We start from the raw sequence: 14,008 nt of genomic DNA on the forward strand, positions 1-14,008 counted from the left end.
CAGGGGGCAGGCGAGACATCGAAATAGGGGTGGCTAGTTCAACCCTACTGCCAGAGGTCGGCTTACAGCCACTCAAGTTAGCCACTGGAAATGGGATACGGGTTTAAGAAGATTGCAATAAAACTTATTTCCTCAGATATCCCGGGAATCAGGGTTGGAGGCATGGTCAAAGAATAACCGGACCCCAGCTGCTCCATTGTCTCTTTCACATCTAAGTTCTTGATCGTCTTGCCTATGTAGTATTTGTTTTCTTTTGAGACCATTTCATTTCACGGAACTTCTCTCGTAAAGTTTAGATATCTGGAAATAAAGCACTTAGAAGATTTGGGGGTGGCGTTCTAAGTATGGGCGTATGACAGCCGGGAGTAGAGGTTACCATCATACAATTTACTCCGTTTCCGCTAATTTGAAATGAGATGTTCCTATTTCTCGCTTTCAAATTTGTTTATCTTCCGGATCGCCTGCTGTACTCGGTCGGTGAGTATAACATCGATTCCTAGTCGTTCCTTGTCCTCAAGCAGACTAGAGAGCCTCTTCTTCCAAAATTGTAGTTTGTCCTGGCCTTGTTGCGGTGCTGTCGCTTCAACTGTATCGTCGCGGGGTCTGGGAGAAGTTATGTCATGGAATATAAAGTCTCCACAACGTATAACCCACTCAGTCGCTACCCAGAGCCTGGACTCCAAGATGAGATCATTGGTTGGCGACTCATCGAGAGCGCTCTGGAGTTGCCAAAAAGGAAAGTTCAACCAAGGAGCGAAGTCCTCTGTCGTAAGCCTAGCAGTAAAAGAATTGAGATTCTTCCATGCCGCTACGTCCTTTGGAGTCCATTCATCTAGCTCGGTGGGATCTGTTGAAGTGTTAGAATGTACGGAGGTGCGTCTCAAAAGTCTGTGCCCAATCTGCCAAGACAAAAGAAGCAAAATCACCCCGTCAACAGTATCAGTACAAGGGGCTACATTGTGCTGGAGATCATCACTATTCAACACCCTGTATCTTCTCATTTACTAGCCCACACAACGCCTACATGTACTTCCCTTAGTGATTAACCCCTTCTACAAGCCCCTACAAGTATAGTTGAGCTCTTGATAAGAGCTTGTACCCAAGAGTATTTCCCGAGTTTGGCCCCATTTAATGTCTTGGCAGATTGGCATAGACTTTTGAGACGCACCTCCGTACAATACTGAACATCGAGTTAGAGGTAGGCCTACCAAACCAGCTGTCCAATAAGTAATTCGCCAGATGTGGCAAGTCCTTCCACATTAGTGGATCTTCCATCTGGAACAAAGTTAGTGATTGAAAGTCATTGATAACCAGTAAACCTACTTCTTCAGTGGCCCCGACATGTCCGCCGGACTTTTGCAAGGTTTGGATAGCATCCGTCAATATGTCCTGCCAGAGGTGGTCCGGCGGAATAAGATAAGCAAGATCTATGACGACCATCCAGAGATCCCAGAGGAACCCGGATGCATCATCTCTTGATGGCTTGGTGGCACCAAGTTGTTGGATGGCATCGGCCAATTCCGACGAGTTGATGTGTATGTTTTTTGCGTTTCGCATATACTTTTGCAGCACCTCAAAGATTATCTTTTGGGATTCTGTTGTATTTTGTTCCTCGACTGTTCTGAGGTTGATCTCGTGCGCCATATTAGTGTCGGTCAAGGTATGAACGATTTGGGAGGAAAGGATGGTGCGTGGTTGTTGAGAGCTTGAGCGGAAGAGCCTGTATAAATCGAGGGGTGTGAGCAATGTAAATGTTGTACGATGCATAATGGCTCTATTTCATTGAGATCGCCCGGGAACTTTCCACTATTGAGGCAGTGCAGGGCATAATCGTGAGGCCGCCGAAACATGCATCGGTTGGTTTTGATTTGTCGCAGCGCTTACTTACGGTCTCCATCTCAGCTCGATAGCATGAAGCGCCAATGGCGACATGCCGTGGGTCGCCTGCAAGGTTGCAGTTGGTTACCGCCAATGTCACTGTCTTTCACTCCGAAAAAAAAAATAGTGATCATTCAAGGGAATGACCTTTTCTGGGCAAATCACAGCGCGTCATTGACGCTGTCAGTCTAGTTGTAAGTCAACTTAATTTCCCCCTTGTTCGTGGCCAGTCAACAACAATACACATCTAGGACTACAACCTAGGCATCCTACAACAACAGCAATTGGGCAGACAATGATTTTGGTCATCACTATCCAGAGAAGGGGAAGCCCACTAGGTGTCGTACTCTTTTCAGTTTGGGAAACTATCATGCTAAAGCCTGAAGCGGGAATCGGTCATCCGGGCATGGTTCTAACATACAACTGGCTTAATACATGTGCTTTATAATGCTTTTCAGTTACGATAACATATCAAACTTGAACGTAGATTGGGAATACAGAACTCTTCATGGTCTCTGTGTTGGAAATGGGGCGATTCACAGTGGCAATAGGGAAAATGATAGTGGACCTACCAGCCACTTACTTGTGTATACAGAGGGCGAGACTGCCCACTTCCAAGAGTGCTTTTGCAATACAAGGAATTATCACTTACCAACCATACTTCAGCCTCTTTATGTTTTGACAGCTGACCATTGCGACAGTATGGAAGAATTCCCAGGAAAACCTATAGATTTAAAGGTCTGTTGACTGAGATAGAACTCGTCCATGGAATTCCGAAGCGCTTTTAGCACTCTTAAATAATAGTTTCCTGGAGCTGTGTCTTTCTCAGGCTGTTGTCGATTATCCGTGCTGATTGACTCTAGATCATTCAATTGACAGTTGATTTCATTTTCTCTGTTTGAAAAAGTAAAAAAACATAGTCATTTTATGGATAGTTTTGGCACGAGAGTTTACTACATATGATGGCTTGAGTCCAAGCCAGGCATCGACATGCTTCAGTTGCTCAAGGAGATACGTCAAGTTGGCAGTCATGTGTAGCTTTTCCTGTGTTCAGAACTCCAAGACCCTGCTACGATTGACACTCGTTGGCACGTGCCAGAACTATTACTTAAATTGGGGATAGCCGCCCCAAATACCTCTGAAATTCTGGGAAACTTAGGCTGACACCCAGGAAAAGCATCCGTTGCAAGACTTAAATCGTGCGGGCAGTCAGCTTACCCTCCTCCTTGATGGATCATGAATCCTGGGATTTGAGGCTTGTCAGGGTCCACATTTCCTACCAACAGAGACTTGGTCTGCTTAAGGCGGTCCTGCTTCTGTGATTCTGGCTCTAATTGTATGTGGGCTATGCCTAGGGCTGGTTGAATGGCCACCAGACCACTTGCTAGGGCTGCCTGGCTCAGCGATACCCAGTTACAGTGAGCTAGCCTTGGTCCCAGAGCCTGATTTTAGAATTAAGTGAATATTGTCACCCTAAAATACCGAAACGGTAGGCTGGCACCTATCCACATGTTAAACGGCTTATGCACCTTGCTTGATTGCCCTGTTCACCTCACTCACCTCGGACATCACTATGCCAAGTTAAGAGCAACCGCATCTAGGTGAGGAGTGTGGAGAGGATGGTGTCACCATCATTGCCACGACACCCAAGAAGTTGCGGGATCCGTATCGCGAATCTGCGCGGAAGGATTCACCGCTTGCCCTCCGTGCCTAAAACTGCCTATTGCTCACGTGTGCAGGAACACAAGACGCAAAATATACCATTTAGGCACCGAGACAAGGTAAGTTATGAAACATAAAGGTTCCGTTGTCGAAAATACCTTGATTTGTGACATGCAATGGCGCATTGTAATACCTGCAAATGCCGTAAGTCTATAGATCCTTTCACGACGTTGTTGCCAGTCGTGTAAAGTTGTGCTATGTGCCAGAGAAAAGGGACTCTTTGGGCATTTAGTCAATGTATAATTTTCTCTCCTTATTGACTGCCCTATTTTATCTATTGAATTTCGTCAGGTCTCACATTTCTAGGGCGCATGTGTCTCGGAAAGGTGGGTGTACATGAAACCGGTCCCATTGGCCGCAAGATGCAATCTGACAGCGACCTGCAGGAGGCCATCCAACATGATTGGCAGGATACAGTGCTGGCATAGCCACGAGCACATTTGTGCCGGCTACTACATGACCGCGTGCCGAGTCAGAAATCAAAAGTAATCGCATTTCTCTTTAAATCAGGCTGCTGACGAGGCTGTTATTCAATACGGGTCTTAGCTCTCTTAAAACACCTACAGCCTACAACAATCGCCTCAAAAGTTGACAATTACACCAGCCTCTATCATACCCGTATCAGCATCAAGCTAAGACCAAACCAAGTTGAATGTTTTAGATCGAGAGAGGATGGAAGAAATACGACTTCTTAACACCGTGACCATGAAGCTGGAAGTGTTCTCGGACCCGCCTGAGTATGTTGCTCTGGCGCGTTCTTGGGACGACGAGAACGACGACGTAGCATACAAAGACTTCCAAGACTCGAATTGCCCAGGGAATAAACCAGGATATGAAGAATTGGTGAAATTCGCAGCCCTGGCCCGAGAACATGGCACGCAGTATATCTGGGCCGAGTCTTGCTGCGTGAACAAGACATCAAACGAGGAAGCTTCTGTGATCGTCAGTTCACGGGCAAGATACTACCGGGGTGCAAAAGCGTCCTTTGCACACTTTACTGATATGCTCTGTTATGAGCATCCGGCCACCTGGCATGTTTTTTCACGACCCTGGTTACTTGTGGCTCTGATCAACTCGCCAACGCTGCTATTGTTCGACAAAAATTGGCATCTTAGAGTTGAGATTTTACCAGTCCCGGCTCAGCGTTTAGTTTCAAGTACCACCTGCTTGAAAAAACACCTCATCGAAATGAGAGAAATGCCAGGTCCTTTTCCAGCAGAACCTGTATTGACTCAGTAGGAAACCCCATATTCTGACCAACAGCCTTGCTCTTGCTAATAATTTTGATCTTATATAGTCAAAACGACATGGCCGACTTTTGGAAACTGCATCGAGAAGATTTCGCAACCGTGCAGGTTCAAAAAGGACGTAGGCTCGATGAAAATAGAGGGGCATTTCCTTGTGAGGACTCTACTCATATGCCATTTCAAGTTGAGTCTTTGGCGACCGCCATCATTTCCAATAGCAGCCGTTTCCGAGAGAGACCAGCTGCTGCGGGTACCGACATGAATCTCTTTCCTGCTTTGCTGCGAGGCGCTATCCCTTGCGACGTTTTGATCAAGAATGTGAGCAATTGAAAGGCCCCAACAAGTTCAGAACCTGTATGGAGGCTGGAAGAGAACACGGCGGCTAACCCAACCCAGTGCAGCGGTATGAACAGATGTGGTTCGTCTGGAGCCCCTGAATCAGGAATTAGCGCAGTCTCACTTGTCAAAGGCCGTAATGCTTCAGATTTGTGTAAATTTCTCATAGTTCCACGAGGCGATCATGCGGGCTAACAATTTGTCGTTCTATAGCTCAAAGTGAAGAAAACATTCGACGAGTGATAAAAGAACTGACTGGCTTCGGCGACTTCTCACTTTCGGCTTTCACGACTGCTAGGACAAAGGGCATGCCGGCTAGTAATACTCCTGGCGGAATTACCATGGACAGAGGATTACCCTGCGATGGTCGTGTCGAGATCCGTTCAGATTCGGGTTCAGAGGGGAAAGCCATCTCCGATCATCCGTTGCTTGAGGAAAAAGATAACCTGGTCAAGTTTGCGTTGACCAGTTTCAAAACTGGGAAGTTCGCCTGCGACACGATGACTCGTAAGATAAGACAGCCTACCAAGACGTTGCCCAACCGGGCTATAATACGTCGACGTGAGAAGTTAATATCTCCACGAAGCGCGGCATCTAGCACGCCACCGAAACAACTGGCTTGTCCTTTCTACTTGAAGTATCCGGAGAAACACGTCAAATGTCTGAAGCATTCAGATCTCAGGACAATTTCAGATGTTGTGGACCACATGTGTTATCAGCACCGGCAGCCATTCTACTGCCCGGCTTGCAAATCCACATTCAACACTGCCGCTGGCAGAGACTCTCACATAGTCGACCGTTCCTGTGAAATTAAGGACGGGAGTGACCCAGACGGCATATCAGAGGACCAGAAGTGGCGTCTTCTGCGAATTACCAAGCCTCTTAACCAGAAAAGAGGTTACGTGCAAATCTGGAGAATCTTATTCCCTGAATCACCTCAGCCAACGTCTCATAACCTATGCAGCGCCACAGAACTCACAATAACTAGCTTCCGACAATACTGGAGTCTCCATGGTCGGACATTGGTTTCGGATTACTTGAGACAGAGAAACCTTAAAGGGTTTGGAATTCGCAGCGAAGAACGGGACCTGTCGGCTCTATACTCGCTGGTTCTCAACGAAGTGCTTGATATTTTGGTCGCTGAACATTACTAGGGAAATCGCTAACATAAGCCACTGCAGCTGGCCAATCCATTCATTGGGCTGGCGCCTTGCATCTACAGGACGTTCAAGGAAAGCTTTGGCCCTTCAAATTGCCCCCACGCATAGCCAGGTGGTTTCCATACCGGTGAAAGAGCCCAAGGATTTGCATTCTTGAACCCTTACTTTGGAATTGACCGTCAAACAACTGAATTAAGTCTCACGAGAGAATAAGCTGTTCACGTAGCCGTTGGCTGCAATAATCTAGCATTATGCTGTTTCCGGAATCTGTTCCCCGGATTTGCCCATTGGATGCTGGATCTTTCCGGATGGCCTCCAGGATCCTTACCCTTGATTGCCAGGATTTGATACTATACATTTCAGGATCTTCCCCAAAGGTATCCAGAACATTTACCACAGTTTATGGGATATTTCCACAGGATTTCAGGAGATATTACTATGGCTTCTGGAAACCGTTCTTACAATTTCCAGGATATGTCATCACTACTGCCAGGACCTTTTCCAGTGGCTTCCGAAATCCATCACTATGTCTCCAAGGATGTTTCGGCGGGATTTTCAGGATATTTCAGTATGGCTTCTTGGATGTTCCCTAGTAGTTCTCAGGATATACTACTACGCCTTTCAGGATCTCTTTACTCTTTACACGAGTCCCAGGATATTTTCTCACTTGTTTGAGGATTCGTTCTCGTTGTTACCTGGATGGCCTTCCCATTTCCTTCAGCATCCCAATGAAACCATTGATTGGATATTTGGCTTTCTGGAATCTGGTACCGGATTTTAGGATCCTATGAACTCTGGAATCTCTCAAACTTTTAGTACCATCATTCATCAACATTTTGCCAAGAGCTATGCATGTCATGTGCATAGTTGGGCTTTTTGCTGTAGATACAGCTGTCCAATTCGTCTCATATGGCACTTCGGAAGGTAAAATTTATTCACTTTCAGTCCTATGATTGGGCATTTGATATTCTCCACACGCTTTCAGCTCCAGGAGTTATACAGGTTTTACATCACATACTCGGTATAGCCATCTATTGTTTACGCTAACCGTATGGTCAGCCGTCTCTTTAAGAGCTATGAAGCCAGAGAATGACCTAAAAACCTTGAAACACTTCTTAAAGAGTGCGTAGATCTGTAATACAATACTTATGTGACTCGGTACTAATCTTTTAGGATAATTCCGACGCATCCAAAACTAAGACTGTCGGTATTATACACCACCAAAGTGATATATTAGCCCAAAGTAACATGGTGAGCAATTTTTTAAAGATAGAAAATTCAACTTTCAGTTGTATTTCCCTCATACCTCTAGTTTTATTCACTGCGGCTGCTAGCATCTGTTTAAGGTTGTTTGGCTTGAGCTTATGAGGCGCATGCTTGAAGCCTACTATTCTACTCTTCCTGAACTTCAGTCTAGGTTCATGTAGCCTGGAAACAACCAGGCATTGGTTTCGACTGGCTGATGCTCTAATAGCTCAAACAGAGACCGTTGCGGGAATGGTTCGAGTCTAGAAAGAATACGGTGATGGGAACCAACAAAAACATGCTGTTCTGGCCGTGGCTTTTGGTACACGGAATAAGAGCCTCGAAGTCCCAATATCTGCAAACATGATGGTACCAATGACATAGGTATGAGGAACCATTATTCGTTTATCGTTCATCTTTAAGCACTTTGCCCGCTATAAAATGCGCCGAGTTTACCAAGGCTGATCCATATCATCGAAATAATGTAGCTGAGAATGGTTTCCTCTTTCCGTGGCAATTAATTCAACTAGGTTACGTTTTGCTGCTGTCTCATGCTGTCTAGAGAAGCCTCATGAGGCTATCTTTTCTGCCAGTCTATGTCAAGTTGAAGACTATGGTCTTGCACCATATTAAATATAAAGAGAGTTCTACATGGTAAGTTATATGCTATACCCCCTTGCATAGAACACTGTTGACTTGGAAAGAAGGGGGTGTGGTGTTACTTGAACGACCCACCATTCTTGTTTTTGCATCTAAAAGGCGGCTAGATACACCAATTTGCTACCAACAATATTTGAATGGACCCATGGGTATTAAATACAAACAGATTGGATAAATGGATAGTGTTTCATAGCACAGTCAGATTCTCTAAAGGTTGTCGTAATGTTAGAGAGATGTACAAGTCGTACTTGTGGCACCGTTGTTTCAATTTGACTTTGTACCGCCTGGCCGACAAAGATTGAATGACACCCAACCAACACAGAATAAAATGTCACAGGACGCATTTTTACTAAAAGCCCGTTTTGCGTAGGAGTAGAGGTCTTGAGTTTGGTTGTATCCCCAGAAGCTACGAACAAAGGAAAAGGCGTTTATATACCCCTCCCAATGAGCTTCAACCATATGTGTTACCCATAGCCATAAATTTGCGCTAAAATAACCTTTTAACTCTCAACCTTGAATACGAACTACTTTTGTGCAAATGAAATCCACTTTTCCCCTCTTCAACGATCCTCAGTGAGTTCGAGAAAGCTGAACAGCTGCTCAGAATCAATACCGGCCCATTCATTAGACTGTAAGTTCTCGTGGTTTTCCTCCAAATCTCCAACAATCCTGTCGGTATTGGAAGCCGGTGAAGCTGCGATAGGGCTTTCAAAATGCAGGATGCTTTCTTCTTGTTGCGGGAAGGCGCCTAATGGAGTAAGCGGGGCAGTAATACTGAGACTCGCTTTTGAGAGGCCTCGATTATGGCTCAGTGAGAAGGCTCCTGGCGATGTACTTCTCGTCGAAGGTAGTGAATCAAGGATATAAGGCATCGTGTGCGAGAAGGCGAGTTCCTTGCTTGTTTTTCCGAATTCCAAGAGCACGGCGTCCATGAGATGGGTTAGGTTGGCTGTATTCAGTTCGGCGTTCATGTTGTTCATATCATGAGTTTGGAATGACATTCCATTCTCTTCAGACAGAACGTTCGAGACAATTGTGGTTTTGTGCTGTTTCCAGAATCCTTGAACTGTCATTATGACCTCCTCAAGCTCACTCCCTAGATACGGGGAAGAGGGTCGTTCTTCTCCCGGAAACACAACATCCCAAATATAAAACCATTTATCTACCTCCCCGGATCCGCTGGAGCTTCTTTGAGCAAGTCGTCGTTTTTGGTGATCCGAGATTCCTTCAAACTCAGGCCGAGTTCGAATTTGACAAGTTGCAGTGCTTATATGACTGTCGCGTTGGTTTGAATCTGCAAAAAATTCCCAACATCGAGGGCAGTAAATCTGGGGCTCAGAGTGTTTTCGATATAAATGTTGCTTAACATCCTGGACCCGTTTTAACTGGAATCGCCTGAAGCAATTCAAATGTTTGACGCGGTCTCGTTTGAAATATGGACAGGCAAAAATAATCTCTTGGTTGGACTCAGGATCTGTCTCGGCAAGACGTATGCTGCGCTTCTTTCCCACTGTATCGTCGGTATTATAATCTTCTTCCTTGTCTGTCAGCTTTGTTCTTTTGCGACTTTTTGATGCCACTATGCCTGAAGAAAGACCTTTTTCCAAAATTTTGGCTGATTGGTCTTCTTCATCGACGGTCATGTTGCATGCAAGTTCGCTGACACCAATGTTTTTAAGCGCCAGGGGGGACTGATATCCTGGAATTAAGCGAGGGGCCGGAAAATCTACTTTAAACTCCCAATTATCGTGCCCAATCCGATCATGTGTTGGCTTTGTCTTGCTGGATTGTTTCCATGAACCCTGACCGTTATTATATGATGCCCTGAAGCTATTGCCATCTCCCGAGTGATGACACTCAGGTTTCTCGAAATTAAAGTTCATGTAGGAGTCAATGGAGTTGAAGAGATCGTTTTTGGTTTCGTAAAACGCTTCCCAACTCATATTAGTCGTCTCTGGCTTGCCAACGCTATCATTTTCAACGTGATGGTTTAGTGGCCATCCTTGATAGGCAACAGCGTTCAAAGGTCGCTCGGAATCCTTATTGCCTGAAAGAGTCATTTTCCATGAAGAATTTTGCTTCTCGACGTTGCCTTTTTGGCGCATTTGTATCACCTCTATTGGAGATAAAGACCTAGAGGTACTGCCTGACGGGATCTCATGAACAACCTTTTCTGAGTCATGACATCGAGAGTTAGCAGTAGGTTTGACAGTGAGCAAGGGAAGAAACAAACTCTCTAGAAGATATTGCCGTTCGGTATCATGTTCGAAAGCCTGATTGAAACCGAGCTTTGTATCTGTTGGGCAGCTGTGGCCCCTTGGAGACGTTGTAGTCGAGTCCGCGAAAGCCATCGACCTTAAAATAACACTTGAGCTATCTCCACGATCGCCAACATGTAACAGATGTGGCAAAAGTGGCCTTTTATTCATGATTAGGTACAGTTTAGGGTGCCAAAGAGATTCGAGGACAATAGATACGAAGTTGCGTTACATGGTAAATATCTGACCGGGCGGTAACGCCCCCCTCTAGATACATTGATGCTAAGCCCACGCCAAGGGGGTCTCTGTCTAGGCAACCACGTGCATCATCGACCAGTTAGAGAGTGACATGTATGTCACCTGCCTGTTGATGCCCACCACACTGGTCAAAGACTCGCCCATCTAATGCAACACCGTTAATACACTTTTCTCTGGGCAATAAATACGTTCCCCAGCCAAAGTTCTAGCTATGTCCTAACACTCCCGAGAATCATTACACTAACTCCACAAATGTGTGCATGGTTGAACTGACCATGTTAGTTCGCTGAACGGATGCAATCCAACTCTACGGTTGATTATGTAGATAAAGATGCGCGGGTCCAATTTTTTTCAAACTCTGCGATAGTCTTTCTCATCAGAACTTTGTGTTGCTGTATTGAACTAGTTTTCGTGAATGTTACAATAGGCAAGGGCTCTTTCATCCACCTGTCTAGTCGTGCTTCTTGGTTCAGTTGGGTGTCTGGTGAGTGTCTGATCTGATTGATTAGAATGGTTGAAGCATTGGCGGGAAAGGTCTCTTACGATATGCCATCAGTCCCCGCTTGAGAAGAAAAGGTTGGCTGCGTTGCGGGCATTGTTGGAGGCGCTTGTATTGACGAAAATACTTGCTCAGCCGTTCTTCTTGTTATAAATGTCAAATGTTTAGGTTCTGAATAAAGTTGATATAGGCTCGAGACTTAACATAAAGTCAAGATATTTAGATTGGTTATATGACAAGAAAACGAAGGTTAAATGGCCATTTCTAGCTGGAATACTAAATTAAATCTTTTCTTATTTCCAAGGTCAGCATTGATGTTGGTCACTTAAGTACATGGTCAATAATTTTCGTTCCACAGTTTGACTGCATTCTGGACGCAAAATTGTGCGTCCTGGCATTGCAAATAGATGCAAAGAGTGGTAGGGACATTGCCATAGGTGGTCAATATTAACAGTCCAATGACGATAGGGGGGTGTGATTTCTAGGGTGGTGGCGTGGCCTCAATAATGACATTTTCCACAGATGTGCGTCCAAATACAACCACTTTTGTGCGTACAGCCTTGCGAGAGTCTTTTTGACCAATTTTGCATGGCATGTCTCAACTTGACCTCTTTCGGTGGAAAGAAAGTTCCACTTGTCCATTCATCTGCCTACTGTCACCCGAACTTCAAACTTGGCAGCGTGTGTTTTTTTCAAACTTTGGTTGAACAAAGACAACCGTTATTGAAGGTTTTGTCCCAGTACAAACATGACCGACAGAACACACCTCCGCGCTATAGAACTTCCGTTCCGCCCCGGGTATGTTGCTGCCAGTACTCTGGCATATAACCAGCCCATCAGATCGACTTCTCCAACACGAGATTCTATTTGGCTGGCCTCGAAGAACCGTTTGCCAAATGCTGTTTCGCGTTCGCGAAGGGCTCGCACTTGGCTTCGCAATCATACCGACTATGGCCCCGACTCATTAAACCGGTCCCAGGACCAAACCGGAGGCAATAGCTCCGATAATGAAGCTGAACGTGATGGCAGCGGTGACGATGACGACCTCATCAGCTTTTCGAGTTCCATGGAGGCACAACCTGCATCTATCTCCTACATTGAAGACATTGATTTGAGCACATCGTCGTCGGAAAGGGGCGGGGAAGCGACATATATCAAGCAGACTTGCGGATTGGACGTCAACCTTCTAGCTGGTATCGGCCATATGCACAGAGATTATATACATGAAGCATTGGGGGTGGATACATTCAGCACCTTCGACAACTCAGACAACAGCACCTCTAACATTGACCTGGACCCATCAGTTAGGGGCGGGGGGATTGACTTATGCCCTGGAATCAATCGCTCTTTGCAACAACTTTTCGGTCGAGATCATGACCACGAAGTGCATCGAACACGAAAACTAGAGTACATCGCTTGCACTAACCCACCTGATTCTCTGCCACCCCTCACGAACGACGTCTCCACACTCTCCTCGGAGCTCGCCGTACACGAGGGACTCCAAAGTGACCTGGACACGCCGGCATCGATCCCAGGCCGTCCCCTTGGTGGAACGGTTCAAGCATCTGACACATGGGTCGAGAAAAGTTTAACAAAAAATCCTGCTGGTGGAGAAGTTCTACGCCAAAAACGAAAACAGCAGATTCGAAAAATATTGCATGCATTTGTGACCTTGCAAGCCGGTTGTGAGATCAACCAGCAGACATCAGACGCACAAGTGACGCAAACCAGCCCTCAAGATGTACCGACTACCAGGCCCAGACATAAGCCAAAAAGGAAGCAGCGAGCCAAGCGCCGCCGAAGCGGAGAAGACTCGGATGACGATGACTCGAGCAATGGCGACCTTAATCCCAAGCGACCGAAGAATGAGACGATTCAGAAATTGTTGGCTTGTCCGTATTATAAACGGCATCCACTCAAACACTTAAAGTGTCTCTTCACTAAGCTGTCCTCAACAAGCTATGTAAGGCAGCATCTCTACCGCTGTCATTCCTGCCCTTCCTTTTACTGTCCCACCTGTGGCAAAGACTTTTCAAGTCAAACACTGCGCGACCAGCACATTCGCGCGCGTACCTGCCAAAAGATATTCAGCGGGTTTGAAGGTGTCTTATCAGCAGACCAACAAAGTCAGCTCGAGCTGAAGACGAAGGATGGTAAACGCCCATCAGAAATTGAACGGTGGAATACGATGTGGAAGATTTGCTTTCCAGACGAAGATGAATTCCCGATGTCACCATATCTTGACGAGAACATTGGAGTAGAACTGGCAAATGCTCTCATTAAACCATTCTCCCAGGCTGCTTCTTGGCAAGAAAGAGGGTCGGAAGATGCGCTTCGTCAAGGTCTGGTTCAAGAACAGGCTCATTACGACGGGGTGAGAAATTTGATACTTCAGCAGTTCTCGGCCTTCATTGGCGGCTCCGACTCCCCAGAAGATCCCCAAAAAAACAACAACGAAATACCTCACCCTGTTGAGGAACGGTCCACAGCCACGGATGGCTCACACAGTGCACAAGATCTCATTGAAGGTCGCCCGACTCCTCCCTCTATATCGCTCAACTCAGTAGCTATCACTACTGAGAATTCTCTCTTGGATAGCAATAGTACTGAGGACACAAGAGACGAACTATTGGATATGCTTGAGGCAGCTATTGGGGAAATTAGCCATTTTGATGACGCCATCCTGAATGCTGTACATCGACCTCTCGAGGATGAGGATAACCTTGGGGATCCCCCGTACATTAG

General features: G+C 45.9%; 1 protein-coding gene across 1 annotated transcript; it reads right to left on the reverse strand.

Annotated features, from left to right (window-relative positions):
* Positions 1 to 1,128: 1,128 nt before the first annotated feature.
* Positions 1,129 to 1,644, reverse strand: EsH8_IV_001138 (uncharacterized protein; the record flags this gene model as incomplete). Its single annotated transcript, XM_083266028.1, has 2 exons — positions 1,129 to 1,275; positions 1,324 to 1,644. 2 exons carry the CDS (start codon positions 1,642 to 1,644, stop codon positions 1,129 to 1,131), a joined length of 468 nt encoding a protein of 155 aa, XP_083124923.1.
* Between the last annotated feature and the right edge of the window lie 12,364 nt (positions 1,645 to 14,008).

This window comes from Colletotrichum jinshuiense, chromosome 4, assembly GCF_051148585.1.
Source record: "Colletotrichum jinshuiense chromosome 4, complete sequence".
Taxonomy (NCBI): Eukaryota; Fungi; Ascomycota; class Sordariomycetes; order Glomerellales; family Glomerellaceae; genus Colletotrichum; species Colletotrichum jinshuiense.